Here is an 18,379-nt window from a genome sequence, read left to right on the forward strand (position 1 = left end):
GGTAGTTGAACTTTAACTGTGTGATAATGACAACCCGCTGCAGCGTGCCCGAGGGAGACTTTCTATTTTTTCTCTTTGTGAAGGAGTTGTAATAAATATAGAGTTTTGTTTTCTTTAGTCAGATAAAACTATTATTATAACCTAGCTTTGACAATAATGCTTACCGCTTATTTTATATCCCTTTAAATATGAGAAGCTTGAGATATGTCTCAGATTTTAGCTTGACATACATTTTTAAGTTTCTTAGTAAGTTGTGTTATTTCATGTCTTTGCATGTGAGAGTGCTACTTAGAAAGGAACATAAATATATAGTTAGTGCTACCATTATATCATGTATGCCACCCAAGTATTTTAATGGGTCACCAAAACAGATCTTTATTGCAGTTTTACCGAAACATCCTTTAAAATGGTAATTGGAACCAAAGAAACCAAAATTACTTTCTACAGTTGACTGGATTTTCTCACATGGCTAGGAATGCATTATGTTATTATCTTGACTTCCTCTTGGTCAGAGACCAAAGGATCGACGGGCTTTCCACATTGACTTCTCTCGTGTAGGCCTAATTGCTGCCTGGCTTAATAACTGACTCACACAACCATTTCTTTCTGTGGCTGATGTGCAGGGAGAAGCATGACTCCTGTGGGAGGTTTTACCATAGGGACTCCCATACATGTCATAGATCACACACGTTTAAACACATTGGTGCTAAGTTGTCAAATATGACACAGACTTCATTTGAAATATTGTAATCCTGAGTCCCTAGAGTTTATGTATAGGGTGATAACGGCAGAAGGAATGAGGTTAGAGAATTAAATGGTTCCCACAATGCTGCAATATGTTAACTGCAATTGGCAAAGATGTCTGACGTGGAAATGGTCTGGTTCTTGTTATCAATCCACCCGCCTCTCTCTCCCTCTCCCACTCTCTCTCTCTCTCCCTTATACTCACTTCCTCTGTCTTTGTTCCTCTGCCATCCTCTTAGATTAAAGTGGTTTGCTAGAAGGTGGTATACGCAGTGATTCATGTAGTCCGAGCCTGCTGCGCCTCTCAAACAGTCTCCATCAGAACTTGATGCTTTCGCAAGCGATTCGACGCTCTGGTTTTTTCGGTAGGGGGTTAGATCACAATTTAATAAAAACTTGTAATCAATAAAACGCATTTGAGTTTCACAGAAAAATGTGTTTATGTATATGACATGTAGGTTAAAAAGATGTGTGTCACATGGAGGTGTTTTTTTTTTTTGCATCTGGAGTTTGTTGACATGACTAAAGACTAGAGAGTAGAGAGATGTTAAAGGTAGGTAAGTTTGAGAAACCGGCTCGAGATCGCTAGAATTTGAAAATACACAGCCGGAGAAAATCTGCCACTTCCTTATAGAGCCCCTCTTCCAACACACACGAACGCGCACATGACCAATGAGGGCACGAGATAAGTTTGTGCACAGATGGAAAGCTGACAGGCAGGTAGGCCATCCAGTTATTTTAGCCGGGCCGGCTAAAATGATTGGTCGTGCTTTTTACAGTACTACGGCTTCCACAGATGACATTTTTTTTATGGATTTTTTGTTAAAGCACTGAAGATATTTATTGCTATTGGGATGTTAAGAGCATTCCATGGAATATAACAAAAAGTGTATCTCGAGCCGGTTTCTCAAACTTACCTACCCCACCTTTAAGTTGTGAAACCCTACATCTAAAAGTGTGCATTGTAAAGGTGAAGTGTGGAGGGAGAAAAATGAAGCACCAGATGCATATAAAAAAAGAAAGCTAAAGCATGTTGATGGCTCTCACTAAAGGCACCAATTAGGGGACAGCGAGGCAAACCATTGTGTCTTTGTAACGCCCGTCAGACTGACTGACAGTACACCAGCTGTCACCTCCATGACTGACACCTGCCTGTTGATTGGCACCTGGTGCAGAGGACTCCAGACAGTTTTGGTGCAGTTGTCCTCACAATGGCAGTGTGCAGCCTTTTTTGTCCTTTTCATTATTTTTATGTCGTTCGGAAGTCGTAGAAACGAGTCTGTGTGGCATTCAGTTGCTGCTGTCTGGTTATGCTTAAACAAAGTTCATAGTTTACTGTACCTTTGCCAACTCTAAAATACTAATATCTAAAATACTTGTTTGTGCAGATGTTGTGTCCAACATTTTCTTTTGAAATGGGAAATTCTTAAATACGAGACAGACGACAGGGATAGTAAAAGCCTGTACTGTAACCTCACCAATTACATTACAATATGATATGACATCTGATGTTGGCACATGTCTTAATAGAAAGTGTAGTAGAGACATTCAAACTAGGTATTTGACTCTTTTGATTTTCCAATTCATGTTAAATATCTAAAATGTTTGTCTAATTATTTGTGTTTTCACTCATGATTATTGGTTTAATCTCGAAAATGGACACTCGTCTTCTTGCTCAAATATTAGAGTTAAATGTTTCAAGTCTTTTTCACAATTCTATAAAAAACATATTTAAGGGCTCAATTCCATAAATGTAGACAGAAATTAATATTGTAATATAAATTATTATCTCCGTGACTCTTAATACCACATATTAGCATCTGCTTCAAAAATCTCATATTAGTCAGACCCGGGCCTGTATTCATAATTACTTTTTCATCCATCTTCCTTCATGGTAGCTTTTCCTTAGACGGTATCGCAAAAAAGCAAACAAAACTTGATTTTGGTCTGAAGAAATGTGATTAAAATCAGCTCCTGTGCTGTAGGTTACCTTGCTCGGCCTCTCCGTAAAGCTGAAGGGATCAGATTCTGGTGGTCTGGGCCTCCACACTTGGCTCCAAAGGATCAATGTTCATGAGGCAACTTCACTTTCCCACATTTTCTGCCCTAAACAGGGGTTCACTCACAAAGCACACACACGTGCGCGCGCACACACACACACACACACACACACACACACACACACACACACACACACACACACACACACACACACACACACACACACACACACACACACGCGCGCGCACACGCACACACATACAGACAAAAGTGTTTTTTCTCTGTGTCACAGGTTTGGCTATTGTTTGATACTTAAAGTGTGCATCTTTTTTTAACACTGTTTATTCCGTTTTAGTTTCATTTATACAGAGGCAAACATATTGTCAAACATATCAGTTGACTTGACAGGTATTCCTGATTTTCTCTTTTCTGCTTATACTTGAAGATATCTGATGATTTCCTTTAACAGAATCCCAGAACATCTATGGTCATGTGACTGATAAAAAGGCATTACAATCAGAGGAGCTTTGGCCTTCAAAAGTTTCAGTAGGACAGATCCCGCGGGGTCGGAGAAATGTTAAGCCCATTTTATGCTGTCTGAGGAGTCATGGTGCCGGAGGTAGACCACCTTTATAGGTCATGTGATATGTGGGTCATCTTGGGGCCCGCACAGTGGATCCCCAGGATCAAACACTCTTTGACTCATTGGTTTATGGGAACTGAAAGGCAACAGGAGTTCTACAGTTACACATACAGTAGAGACGTTTTACATGGCAGTTAGTGACTTGCAACTTTTAACTTAATGATGTTAAGAAGGTGAAGTAGTAAAATGATACCCATAACTCTAAAACTGAGTAGTTGTTATTATGCTGGGGTCAGGTGGCAAATTCCACTGAGTTTCTGAGCTCCTTTTCAAGTTGTTGGTCTCAGTATGAAACCTGTTTGCTGGAGCTTTGATGGCAACGCATCAGTCTTTGTCAGAGCATGTTATTGATTGCTGTGCAGAAACCATCTTCTGCATACAAGGAGTTCAGGCCTGTCTCAAACTGCTGTGTTGAAGATATATTTTGGACAGATTATCTTAAAATCAATACAATATATGTTTTCCTCTTACCTGTTGTGCTATTTGTCATCTAGATTGAAGGTGGGAGATTCCGGTGATATTGGTTGTAGAGATGTCTGCCTTCTCTTGACTATAACACAACCTGATGGAACTAGGTAGGTGGTGCATAAAGAATACATTTGAGAAACAAAAAAATAATATCCCCTCACAGAAATGATGACACAGTCGCTCAGGATAATCCAAAGACCTTGTTGTGAATTTTTTCATGTAAGAACTGTTTTGTTTTTACCAAACTACACCTCCAAACTGGGTAAGCACATAGAAGAAAGCATGTATCTCAGCATGCATCTGCAGAAGAGGAGCCCATTCACTTTTATATCACAAGCATAAGCCTTATGTCCATTCCTGGATGCACGCCGCCTTCTGTGTAGTGTTAGGGTTGGCGGATCTGTTTTGGTAGAAAGAAAAAAGTTCTTGTTTGAGACTGCTCACAATAAGGACCCCGGAATATCTTGAAAAAACGTGATCATGATTGATGAAACATGATTGATAAAAGAGACATCTTTAGAGGAGATAACTATATCACTTGGCTTCCCACACTAAAACAGTCTAAATAGCAAAACACATAAGAGGAAAACATGTATTTTATTTTGTGTGAACTGCACCTTATTTGTTATTTTCGAATGAAGACTTAATGCCACATTAAGAGGCAGGCTGTTCACATGACATGGGTGATTAGTCAAAATGGATGACCTGTTAACTCCAGCCTTCCCTTTCTGTCTCAGCCGGCACTCATTTCACGTTCTCAGAGTCCGGCTGTCCAGACCAGTCCAGCCTTGCAGAGGATAGATACTGTGGGTAAGTGGTGCAGAGCCCTGAGAAGATTACAATGCACGCAGGTATGGAAAAGGCACTCATGACTTTTCAAAAGGGCCTCGGGCTACAAGGGCAATCTTCTGTGTCAGACGCTTATCACCTCTGCTCCGGCTCTCATGGTGTGAGCGCCTTCAGAAGGGGACACCAATATTTTGAACAATTACTCCGCCCCCATTGACTCCTAACCAGACTTTCCCATCAGTTTGATTCACATGCAGCCTATGTTTCAGCATGTCACACTATAATCATGATACATGTGTAACCTTTTACCAAAGTCATTCATGATGTTGAACTGTTAAGATAAAAAGATAAAAAAAAAAAAAATACAAATTCTGTATTGTGTGCTGTAAAAAAATGAAATGGAAAAATTGCACACTAGCTTTGCTCTCAAATGAAGTAAAGTTTACTTGAAATGTAATTGAAGTTATATGCAGTATAGTGTCATTGGCTTAGTCAAGAGGGTTCACATACATCGCTACTGGAAGTTATAATCAGTGCCTCACACACACACACACACACACACACACACACACACACACACACACACACACACACACACACACACACACACACACACACACACACACACACACACACACCAGTAGCCAATCGTGGTGATTATTAGGCAATAGTTGATCAACTGTGGTCCATCCTCTCCCCCGTGTGGAAAAGACAAGCACAAGGGTTAACAGTGAGCAAGTTGATGACTCTCCTGTTGGATTGTCGTGTATTCTGAGATAACCCATTTCCATTTGAGATTATACATGTATTTAGATGGTCTTCAAACGTTATAATGAAATCCAAACATGATACTTTAAAAACACTAACACATTTCAAATAAAACGTGTGCAAACTATTTATTCTCCAGGTAGACATTATTGATATATTTTTTTCATGTGCGTGGACGAGACCTACAACTGTCCTAAATTGCTAAAAGTTGTTGATGGGACGTTCTCCTTCATAATATTGACAGAAATGTGTTTTTGGAACAACCAGTAGACTGTGACTCAAATCCAACCAGTGACATGTCTGCACCACCCCGTTTCCATTGCGCACCCTTGGATATGGCTGGTGCGCTCTATATGGCATCAACTTGATATTTAATCATCAAAGGCTGTTGAGAAAGAAAGCGATATAAACGTGACTTCCCGAATATAAAAGTTCAATTTTGGCATAATTCATTCTTCATTTAATTACTTTAATGCCATTAAAACATCAGATTTGTAAACCATTCTGAAATAAAGATGTAATATCTCTAAAGTAATGTCACCTGCACAAATGATCGATCTGCGGGATACGGAGCAGTCTGATTGGATGACAATGCACCTCTCAGGCACGGTGCCAAATTAAGTTTGTTCCCCCTCCTCCCAAAGGTGTCTCATTCACTTTTCAGATGGGCACTCTGCCCCTCCTCTCCAGCACTTACGAAATAAGAGCGTGCGTTAAGCAAAATTGAACTTGTTTCTTGCCAGCACTTCACGGTTTCTGTCCCTCCGATCAGAACCAGGATCATCCCGGAGTGGGAACCTGCAGCTCTGGAGCATCAAGGAGAACAGAAAGGTGCACCGGGGAGATAAGTGTTGCGCCGGTTTGGAGTGGACATACTTGGACACATTTTACGCACCTATGTGCTGGGACTAACTGGATTTAAGGACATATCTATCGAAAGTTGTGTATTTTATGGAATAAAACACATTTGACCGTAAGTATTCTTCAGTTTGAAATTAATCAATTGAGCATTTTGCTTTAAACTAGATAATTGACAATGTATGCATTATTTGCTTAGTGTCTTGTATTCTGTTTGATTGTTGATATGGAGCACATATTGAAACATAAAAAACAAACATATATTACAGTTAACTTCTCAGTCCACACACTGTTTAGCACGGACGCACCCAGTGATGCCGTGTTGTCCTCAGATAACCTAAACGGTGTGTCCCGCTACTGAGTGAGGCAACTGGACTTCACAAGTCAGCCCTGCGGATTGGCGACAAGTTACCAGTTAGAAGAGTAGATCCTGAATTAAAACGTTAATAATGAATATCATTATTATAATATTCTATTTAGGCTAGTTGAAAAAGGAACAGGTGTTTTTGTGGAGAAAACTACTAAAATAGAAACGGCAGCAAAAGAGAGCAGATATCAAGTTTTAATCAACTTCCTACAGGATCATCTCGATGGGTCTAAACATTTGCGATCTATTACAGCCCCGTGTTAAAAGTGATGATCTTTCGTTGAATTACTCTTTTTTTTCCGTTTTCCTAGAAACCCTTCTGCGACTGCCTGTAGTTTACGCACATCATTCTCCAAATATAAATGAGTATTATTTACATTAAAACAGGGGGAAAATGCCGTTAGAGATTTACTCTCTCTGTTATTGTCTCTTCAAAGTCTCATTTAATTTATTTTCCATTAGGGTGGGTCCGTTGACTTGGGATAGACTATACAATCACTGCCTTTTTCCCACCCAGAAATATTTGAGATGATGATCTTTTGCCTTGGCCAACTGTCATTATAAGATCTGAGTGTCTCGTTTTTATAGAGTAACACAGTCTGCAGCTCCCTTTGCGACCCGCCACTTGTGTTTATACAGTGGGGTTGAAATGAGGACAGGGGTCTCACTGCTTCTGTCCTCCTGACTACAACATCTCTGTAGTTCGACCCCACAAGAAGCTTTCGTTTTTATTTCTATAGGAACAAATGGACACAATATGCCAGCTTATGTGATGTGTCAGATAAATGTGATGTCCCTTGTTTCCATCGCATTTCAAAGTGTCTGTGTCCTGTTTTTGACGAGGAGACCAATTCATTATTAAGTCAATAAAAATGCTTCAGCAATTTAAGTTTAGATCATGTTATCTAGGTTGAGTATTCATTTTGTAAAAAAAGATTTGAGACTGCTATTATGTTTGTATATTTTATTGATTTGTGACATGTGTTTACACTATTTAATTCCTCTGAAGTGCATGATATCATCTTTAGCAGACTTATCTATTATAATGAAATTGAACACGAATGCACTTAAAACACTGTGAGAAACAACACAAAGGCCATGTATGCATTGTTTCCTAATGCATAGTTTTCATTTTTCCAACAGATGTTGCTCTATATAAAGTTTATCCTGTGGCTATATTGTCTCTGTGAAGCTGCATCTGCAACAAGTAAGTTACATGCCCCGTATCTCTTTCTCAATAACAACTTTTCTACCTCCCTCCTTTTCCCCAAATCTCCCCCTCTCTCTCTTTTTTCACTTTACCTTCCCCTTTCTCTCCCCTCCTATCACTTTTTTTATCTTCCTTGTTTCACCAAACTTAAAGTCACTGTAGACGGTTGTCAGTGTTGCTTAAAAGCGTCACTGTTCTTAAAGTAGCAGACTGTGAAAAGCCCCCTCCAGTCTTTTCTGTGAAACCTGCAAGACTTTACTCAATGCTGAGGTTTGCCTCTCAGGCCGCGTTGGCCCCCCTGGCTCCCCTGGCCCCGTACAGATGGACACCTTTCAATTAGACTCTGCTCGCAGTCTGGAGATAACAGCTGGTTTCACCCCTCATCATAATAAGGCCCTCAGGTAAAGCTCACACAGTCATGCCTCCAGGGCTGTCCCACCACTGTGTCCAGAGCATTCCCCACATTGTTTGCTGTAACCCTGCTGTGAAGAAAGGGAAACAAAGGAGAATCAGAATACCTTTATTAGTCCCACAGAGGGGAAATTTGCATCGTTACAGCAGGAAAGAGCCACAGACAGCTTAATGTTACCTATGTTAAGAAAAAAGTACTAAGTTATGATATAATAAAAATATAATATAAAAAATACAAGTAAAAAAAAAATACTTTCCAAAATACAAATCCTTCCTCTTCACAGAGTAGAGCCTGTTGTCATTTCACATCCCCTTAGATTAATCATATAGAAGTCAAATTGAGATACACTAACTGTGTTGGGGCTTAAGCACAATAACATTTAACCCTGTCTGTCTTCTAAGTAGTGAAATATATTGTGTTTGCTGTGGGATTACATTAAATATCCTTATCCTGTGCTGAAATGTGGGTGTGCAACATCAGTAGCAAGTTTTCAGCTGAGAATAGAGTAGGAGGTCATGAAAAGGAAGATACATATGATTATCTAGTGTGCAGCACACTGATGACATATTTCACTTCTTTCTGTGTGGGTCTACCTGTCATCATCATGTTGGTGAAGGAGGGATTTTTTTTAGAAGGAAAACTAACATGCACAGAACTCAGCTGTGGCCTAACCTGAACTGATGCAATCATGACTCCACTGTTTAACCAATTATCTTTAACTTCATCCAAACATGCTGCAAAGACGCTGCAGTCAGTGTTGAATGTGTTCCCACACCCAGCATTTTAAGGATGAGGTTTGACTTTCCAAGAGCCATTTAAAGGCTATGATGCATGTTTTCTTTTATTAGGCTGGGTGTAGGCGTCACACCCCATCAATGTAAATGAGTCGGGCAGTTTTTAATGTCTATACTTGCAACAGTTAACATTAAAGTAAACAGAAGAAAGACATGTTTTAGCATAGAACAAAGCAAAAGATAATACATAAATAAATAAATAAATGTATATGATTGTAAATGCATTTTTAACCCTTTTGCTTTTTGCCTTTCAGCCCCCAACGCATTATCGATCATCGCACCAGTCACTGGGTCCCTCTCAGGGAAGGTAAATCTTCCCTGCTTCTTCTCCACCATCCCAACCTCAGCACCATTGATCAGTGCCGATGGAATTGCCGTTCCTAGCAGAGATCAATTACGGATCAAATGGACCAAAATAGTTGGAGACGTGGAATCCACAGTGCTGGTGGCACAAAATGGTGCCATCAAAATAGGCTCCGTCTACATGCACCGTGTGTCAGTGCCCAGTCACCCTGAGGATGTAGGTGATGCCTCGCTGACGATGGTAAAGCTGCGTGCCAGTGATGCCGGCACTTATCGATGTGAAGTCATATACGGCATTGAGGACACCCAGGATACAGTTAACCTTGATGTTGATGGTAAGAAATTCATAATATCCTTCCCGGGTCATATCAAATTCTCTAAATTATCTCCCCCAAGATGTTCTATAAAAGTAGAGGGGTTAGCTGCAAGGGTTTTATTATAGTGAAATGCAATACAAGTGGTGATAGATATGTAAACAATATGAGAGAACCATGGGCGCCCTTGTGCTTACTTTGATAGCAGTCGCTACCCACTAGTTACTCAGAATAACCACAGTTTTCGATGCCTTCTTAAAAGAGATGAGTCTTGGGGTCCCTGTCCATACAAAGTACTTGAGTGTTTACATTCCAGTGTTCAGACATCTAAGCCTATAAGTAATTACCCATATATGGATGGTATTCCACAAGTTGACAGAATAAAAGCTATGTTATAATCTCACCAATCCCTGTCATCTTTGGTGCCACCTTGTCAGTGGAGATGTTTCTCTCTGTGGGGCACGCTTTTATTGAATAATACAGTATTCCTTAGTACCCCTCCCCATAAATGATATATATATATATGATGATGCGACATTGGTGCAGTACTCTCCTTGTGGGGGATCCCTACATAGTGTAATTATGTGCACACTATGTGTCACTTGATAAGTATTCTGTGAGATATGACTTATGTTTCGGGATGCAGAAAACATGGGTGGGGGATGCTGGGATAGTTTTGGTTTTCACTAGTTTTCAGTCTGCAATGTTAATTAGGTCTATCAATCATATCCTCTGGGTCTGTTTACTGTCCACAAATATGGGAATTTCAGGGACATGGCATCATCTGCAGTTATCTTGTTCATTTGTGGTAAACTCTAACAGTATTTGGTTTATCCTCTTGGTTTATTGCAAAGCGTTCCCCTTTCCAGAGAAGTTGGGAGACTCAATTATTTCACCCATGGTGTGTGCTTTATAAGACATTTGACATTATTTATGGCACTGAAATTACACTGATGAATTCCAGATTTGTACATTCATGTTTTTATACACAAAACATTTAGTTTCACTTTTGGATGGTCAAGTTTGATCCTATTTCTTGCCAGGTGTTGTGTTTCACTACCGGGAAAGCACCAGCAGGTACACCTTGGACTACCAGAAGGCTGTCGAAACCTGCCAAAATATTGGAGCATCCATTGCTACATATGAGCAACTGAAAGCAGCGTATGAGGATGGCTTTGATCAATGTGATGCCGGCTGGATTGCTGACCAGACAGTGAGGTTAGCTGAGTTTTAATCATCTGCTATGAACTCATTTACTTTAAACAACACTGTTATTTATCTGATGTGTGACATTCTTTGTTCATAGATAAGATGATATAACCTATGATCATTTATTTGTTTTTCTATCCGTTCAGATACCCAATTACAAGGCCAAGGAAGGGCTGCTTTGGCAACCTGAAAACTAAACCTGGTGTCAGGTCGTATGGGACCAGGAAAGCCACAGACACCTACGATGTATTCTGTTTTGTGGACAAACTTGCTGGTAAGTCAGCCATAAATGTGGCTTTTCTAATCCTATAGAAAGGAGGTGTCGTTCAGAGGCAGTGCCACACCCTCTGAGATGAGGAAACCTGCCAAATGATCACAGTGCCAAAGCAAATTACTTTTACTGCTTATAAAACCGATGTGGAAACACGCCTAATTTAGTTCTTTGAATATGGTATTGGTGACAATTTGATTTTTATACATTGTGTTACACCATACATTTTCTCATGTTGCAGAAAATGAGTTAGAGAGAAGCACTTATTGATCTAATTCTTACGCAGGACTCACAATTTATTCCTATAATGGTGTTGAAAAAGTTGGAAACCAAAATGCGATAATGGGGTTTTTTGATTGCACTTGGCAAAGTTTAAGGGAAGTCCTCACATCTCAGCCAGAGTCTTTGAGTGTGTGTTCATTATCCAGCCTCTAACTCTTGTTGGACTCATTTTCACTCACAGCGTTTTATGAGAACTAACATGCCTCTTGATACTTTAACTCCAGTCAGCATTCTGTAGTTGTTCTTGTTATCTGGGATCTATAAAACGCAGCCCTGCTACAGCACAGTTGCAAATCAATTCGTTTCTAATTTGAAGCCATCAGTCAGCATTGTGATTTGTATTTTACATTTTACGAACAGATGTAGACAATGGTGTCAGCCAGGGCGCGTCAACCTTTACATTTGTTTTATGTATGAAGTAAACTGAAACACTTCTGTCTGGCATATTTGCCTTCAGTTTAAAGGAGGCAGTTAACACACCATATGTCTTACACTGGAACTGAACTTGGGACGTGGTTTCATTGGTCTTTAAACTGTAGACACAACACAATCCTCAGGATATTCATTAGTTTAATAATCTTTTTGAATATCTTCTCAGTGACCTACCCTTTATATATTATGGGAAAGCTGCATGTTGTGTTAATGTGGTTTGAAATGCTTTGAAGTTGAATATGTTTTTGACTGGTAAGACATGTCTGAGTGGGAAAAGCATCTCCTTATCTCAATGCCATTGTAAATCAATGGGATAACATCGACATACATCCAAGACTAACTGAAAACATGTAGTCAGCCAGCCATCCTATTTGTAACGTTGTTTTGTTTTAATTGACATCTTGCCTTTCAGTAGACTTTTGTTTAGATGATCCTACAGACAAAGACACATATTCATAGTTGCTGTAGTGCAGTCAGTTTTCAAAGTGAAGACTTTTCCATGAACAGCTAGAGGGAAGGAAACATTGAAGGTGTGAACTTTATCACTCCGGTGGGAAACCTTATGACGTAAACTACAGACACAATCATTGACAGGCTACCACATTGTCTGCATTGCTATCCCACCTCCGATTTATTTAATGAAAGAACTATTGTTGTCCTAAATGTGATTGGTGGGGGATGTTTGTGTCTGTGTCCTGCAAATCGGTGACTTCGTCAGCAGTTTTTTAGGCTGCGTCTGTACTGAAATATCAAACTGATCAAAAAATCTGGAGTTTGAGTTCACTTTAAATAATATACCGTTTAAGCTTTGTTTTTAGTTCAAAATATTGAAAAATGAAATATGGAATGACTTTCTGTCCATGTTTGATACAGAACTGATTCATGGCAATGTTTGTGGAATTATTTGAATACTGTATGAATGCTCTGGGTGTTTGCTCTCTTAAAGTAATCATATTATGTTGCCATGATCACTGAGGATTTGTTGTCATGTTCCTTTTGAGTTAGTGCTTTTGTTAACTGTTCTTTGCATTTTGCCATCTTTGTTTCAGGTGAAGTGTTCTATGCTCCTGTGACCCCTAAGATGACTCTTAAGGAAGCCAGTGCAGAGTGTAGGAACAGGAAAGCTGTCCTGGCATCCCCGGGCCAGCTCCACGCTGCATGGCGACAAGGCCTGGACAGATGTGACTATGGCTGGCTCTCCGATGGCAGTGTACGACACCCTGTGGCAGTACCCAGACTGCAGTGTGGGGGAGGCCTGCTCGGAGTAAGGACCATGTACCGCTACAGAAACCAGACTGGCTTCCCAGAACCAACCAGGAAGCTTGGGGCTTACTGTTTTAAAGGTACAATTACTCACAGTGTCTGGTTGTTAGTATTTAGTTTATTTACCCTACAGTATGTCATGGAACAAAGTGATATCTGCCTCGGTATAGGTTCATTCCTTCGTATAGACACTGACAAAGTGATTGAAGGCACAAACCATTCACTGTTAAAACCAGGCCTGGACTAAGAGGAGTTATGATCTCACGTCTCTATTTGCGTCTGCTCCCCACTTTGATTTTCTGCTCCTTTGCACCGCCTTCCCACATTTTGAAATGTTTACAACCTGTCTCATTTTTTCTCTATTGTTCTAAAAGGAACAATGTATGACTTATTGTGTGTCACATGCCACACTAGTATTACAGATTGAAGAGTCCAGGCAATAACATTTGTCAAGATGGGAGTCAAATCTCTTTACTTTAGAAGCAATGGACATAGCAGTTCTTATTCCAATGCGGGATTAATGACCAACAGTGAGTACGAGTTTGTGAGCAGTCAGTATCTGTCTGAAACCTTAATTAATTCAAGCTGGGCTAATCCATACTGCTTTCTTCTTAAACAACCTCACTTCTGATGTGAAACAGACTACAACTTTTTTTCCTGTTCAAGATTATCACAGCTTTCATTTTAGATAATTTTAACACATTTATAGTCAGTACATTTCTGTAAACTCTTGGACACATTTTCATTTGCATGGGAATTTATCTTTTTTTCAAACCATGGTGACCAAAGGAAGTCAGGATAATAAAGCTATGAGTCCTTATTAATAGTGACACTTCATGGTTCACTGGAGGTTAGCACAATAATGGTAATCCCTTCTCAAAATAAGAGTGTTCTTAACTAATCAGTATCCCCAGGGTGAACACCAAATGATTGCCACCATCTAGATATGCAGCAAAAGTAAATAATACCTCAGCCTTTTTAGTCTCATTATCTAACTCCCTTTACGCCTTTCTCATCTTGTTTGCGCTGTCAGAGTTTGCCCCCTGTCACTCTCACTTGTACTTATCAGAGCAGACGTTTGGATAATGGACACAGCTACTGCTGGACTTCTAAATCCAGTCATCCTTGGCGACCCCTGACCTGGCCTTTCCATCTTTACAAATGAGAGGTTGGACAGATAAGCTGTCCCCTGCCTGGCCATTTACTGCCCCTGAGCTATGCTAGCTCTCGCGGTGATAAGTCCCCATGGAGTTCAGAGGGCACACAAACAGGCCACCCTCACCTCCTGCTCTGTGTATTCCATGTCAACTCTCTCAGTCCTGTTGTATTTACGCTCCTGTCTAAGTGCTTTTCAAGTACCCTTGTTTGGTTGGACCCACTCCATCATTTCCTGCTTTCCCACTCTCAAAAAAAAGTATGTAAACCTACTTCAGTTAGACTACACAGAAAGACAGGGTTAACAGAGGTTGTTGCAAAGGCCAAATCGGGATGGACTGGGAAAACAAAAGCCCCAGTAACAGCTTTGGTGAGATAATGCACTCTCTGAAAGCAGGCCCTTTTTTTCTTGTAAGGAAAAACATGTCTCACCCCTTACATCAGAGATAGTTTCATGAAAAAAGAGGGCTAGTACGTAATGGTCAACAGCTGGCTTTACACGGTCTGTCTGGGCCAGCAAGGAAAGCTTTCTAAGTTTCATTAAGTGGGTGTGAGTAAATGAGAGAGCACGGGAGGACATAGAGGCAGAGGCAAACATAAAGGAAGTAAAGGGATTATAAAGTAGACAAGTTCATTAGAAGCATTCGAAGACCAAAACGGAGGAACGATTAAATCATGGCTGCTGCTCAATGACAGGGCTACATGCAAGTTAAATGTGTAGGAGAGACACAGGGTACAGGAATGACTAAAATAATCATGGCACCTCTAGCAAAACCAAAACACTAGATAACCCAAGGTTGAAATGCTTCCCTGCTACATGTGAATCCTGTTCAAGCAGATCCGGAAATGTTTAAAGTAGTACTGAAAGTGCACTTTAACGTTTAACAGAAAAGAGTACACTTTGACAATAACCTTGTCTGCCGTGAGATAATATTTCTTCAGGAAAATTATCATGATGGCGGCTGTGGCTCAGTGGATAGAGTGCTGGACTTCGAATCAGGGGGTAGCAAGTTCGAGTCCCACTGCAGTCAGCATGTCGTTGTGTCCCTGGGCAAGATACTTCACCCCAAATTGCTCCTGTGGGGATTGTCCACAGTACTGAATGGACTGCTTAACAGAGATAAAATCCTGGCTGAGCAAAAACTTTCTCAACCTCAACGAGAGCAAGACCGAGGTAATCTTTTTTGGACCCCAACCTCCAGCCTCTCCGGTTGATATTCTGGATCTCTCAATAAAAACATACTCCCCTCTGTCATGAACCTTGAAGTGACCTTCACAAGCACTTTTAAATTCGACAAGCAGGTCAGCACCGTAGTAAAATCCTGCTTTTTTAAAATAAGACTATTGGCCAAAACCAAGTCGTATTTATCTTTTAATGACTTAGAAAGGGTTATTAACGCCTTTGTAACCTCGAGACTGGACTATTGCAACACTCTGTACGTGGGTATGGACCAGGCCTCAATTAAACGCCTGCAGCTAGTCCAAAACGCTGCTGCACGTTTGCTGACTGGCCACAAAAAGCGTGACCACATCACCCCAATTCTGGCCTCACTGCACTGGCTTCCAGTTCGGTTCAGAATTGATTTTAAAATCCTTTTATTTGTTTTTAAAGCACTAAATGGGCTGGCTCCGGCCTATATAGCTGAACTGCTCCAGCGCTACACCCCAGCCAGAGCTTTAAGGTCTGCTGACCAGCTGTTGCTGATAGTGCCCAGAACCAGGCTCAAAACCCGAGGGCACCGAGCCTTCGCAGCAGCTGGCCCTAGGCTCTGGAACACTCTGCCCCTCCATGTGAGGTCGGCCCAGACCCTAGGGGTTTTTAAATCTACACTAAAAACACACTTCTTCTCTCTGGCCTTCTAGTTAGAGCGGAGCACGACTCCTGACTTTTCCCTGTGTTTTTTTTAAATATATATCTGTTGTAATTTATTGTCTTTTATTGTGATTGTAGTAATGTGTTTTTATTACATGTACAGCACTTTGGCTCGACGAAAAATCGCTTTTAAATGTGCTTTAGAAATAAAACTTGATTTTGATTTTTTAATTTTTGATTTTGAATGTATGTTAGTCGCTTTGGATAAAAGCGTCTAACAAGTAACATGTAATGTAATGATAGTTTTGGTCTCTCTGATACCTTAACATAATTATTTCCCAACCGTTATCTAGATTAAAGATAAAACTAAGTTTCATAACTAAGCATTGTTTCCATTGTTAAAAACATTATAAAAACAGGACAGAAATGAATGTTAGTATAGGTTATAAACAACATTAGGAGTTAAGAGAGGAAGCCCTCTACAATACAGTTTCTAGGAAACTTTCAACTTTGGGTACTTAAATGTGAAGTGTCACATTGCTATTGCAGCTGTGGCATATTGCTCTTTGACTGCTCTTTGACTCAAGACTTGTCTCACAAACTGTCGGCCTTACAATAAGGTATAACGATGTACATTTGTATCATAATTGTATGTGTAACATTTGATTTAAGTGAGGGGATTGCCATTTGTTGAGTTCATCTTTGCATCTTTCTGCAAATCAGCAGGGCCTTTGGATCCTTAAAGTGTTGTAAACAATTATCTTTACTGCTTTTTTATTGTATCTACTTGTGTGTTCTCAGGAAGGACTAAGGTGATCAACCAGACATCCTTTGTGGATATGTCTGTGGTGGAAATCCTCACCACCACCATCACTTCTCCCACCACCGCCCCTTTGCTGGAGAGTAGCACGACTACACTAACCCCAAAAGCTGAAACAGCGTCAGAGGCAGAAGGGTCTCCCGACTCTGCAGTTCCTACACATATTCCATATATGTTCTCGACTAGCATGTCTCCACCTCTCACCACTCCTGCAGACCAGGAAGAAGAGTTATTCACCATAGTTGCCCCCACAATCAAAGAGGAATATGAAGACCCTGATGATGTATCAGCCACACCAGACGATGACTTAGAAAGTGAAAATGTAACCACTGTGGAATATGATCCCTACAAACATACAACAGAGAGCACTGATACCACAGAGTCAACAGCAAGATCCTACGAAGAGCCGGACGATGAGATAGTTATTGAGATCAGAACAATCCAACCTGATATCCCCATACCAGACGCCTCTCTCAGCACAGAGCCCATGTTTGCAAAGGGGAGCACTGAGGAAACCATTGTAGATCCTGGGATCACCTCGGACCTCACAGACACTCCAACCGAATCAACAGAACTGACCAGTGAGGAAGTGTTCATCCCATCAGAATCACCCTTGACCGCTGAGCTTCATTCGACAACACCATTCCCAGACTACATTGATGAGATTGTGACACAGTTTCTTGTAGAGGCACTACCACCAACTCGACCACCCCAACAAGACCTCTCATCCAGCAGAACAGAGAGCACTGAAGGTACAACTTTCCCCAGAGACACCCCCTTTATGTGTAACACCAGACCTGGCAGTGAGGAGGAGATCACCACCACAACAGGACTGCCAGGGACTACAAACACTGCTACAGAAACCACTCCTCAAACCAAGGATGTAGACACACCTTCTGACATCTACAAGGACGAGACCACATCTACAGCTGCGACATCCGCTATTATTGATGTAGGAACCTCAGCTCAAGATGTGACCACAAGTGTACAAGTATTTGATGAGTCCATCCCTCTGGTGCCAGAGCACAGCGGTGAGTCCCTGCCAGAGGAGCACACAGCAACAGAGTTGGACAAAGAGTTCTTTACATCCTTCCCCATGGCTTCAACGGTGGCTGACAAGACCACCACTCCAGGTACAGAGTCCATCCAAGTGACCACCGCCATGCAAAATGTATCAGGTAAGACATACCAACAATTCATTTGATCTTTGGGGTTTTATTAGCAACATTGTTCTCAATTGAAATGGTTCTAATAATTAAATTGCAGTTCAGATTTGGTTGTGCGAATAGGAACTGGCATATTATGATTATTCAGAACAGTAATGAAATAGTAAGTAATCGGAGGAGGGCCTTCTTAATAACAAACATGTGGGAGATAGTTAAACATTGTCATAAGCTGGCCTGTAATTTACTGTTGTCAAATGATCTCTGCAATCTGGTATACTCATATACTGTGTCCACTTT

The 18,379-nt window shown here is 40.7% G+C and overlaps 1 protein-coding gene across 1 annotated transcript in view; it reads left to right on the forward strand.

The window, feature by feature from the left end:
- The first annotated feature begins 8,266 nt into the window (after positions 1–8,266).
- Positions 8,267–18,379, forward strand: part of LOC117472541 (versican core protein-like) — a 52,785-nt gene continuing 42,672 nt past the window's right edge. The window contains exons 1-5 of the mRNA XM_034117803.1: positions 8,267–8,321; positions 9,309–9,692; positions 10,715–10,889; positions 11,027–11,154; positions 12,915–13,208. Coding sequence (XP_033973694.1) covers positions 8,267–8,321; positions 9,309–9,692; positions 10,715–10,889; positions 11,027–11,154; positions 12,915–13,208 — 1,036 coding nt within the window. The remainder of the gene's footprint in view (positions 8,322–9,308; positions 9,693–10,714; positions 10,890–11,026; positions 11,155–12,914; positions 13,209–18,379) is intronic.

Source organism: Trematomus bernacchii, unplaced genomic scaffold, assembly GCF_902827165.1.
Source record: "Trematomus bernacchii unplaced genomic scaffold, fTreBer1.1, whole genome shotgun sequence".
In the NCBI taxonomy this organism is placed as follows: domain Eukaryota; kingdom Metazoa; phylum Chordata; class Actinopteri; order Perciformes; family Nototheniidae; genus Trematomus; species Trematomus bernacchii.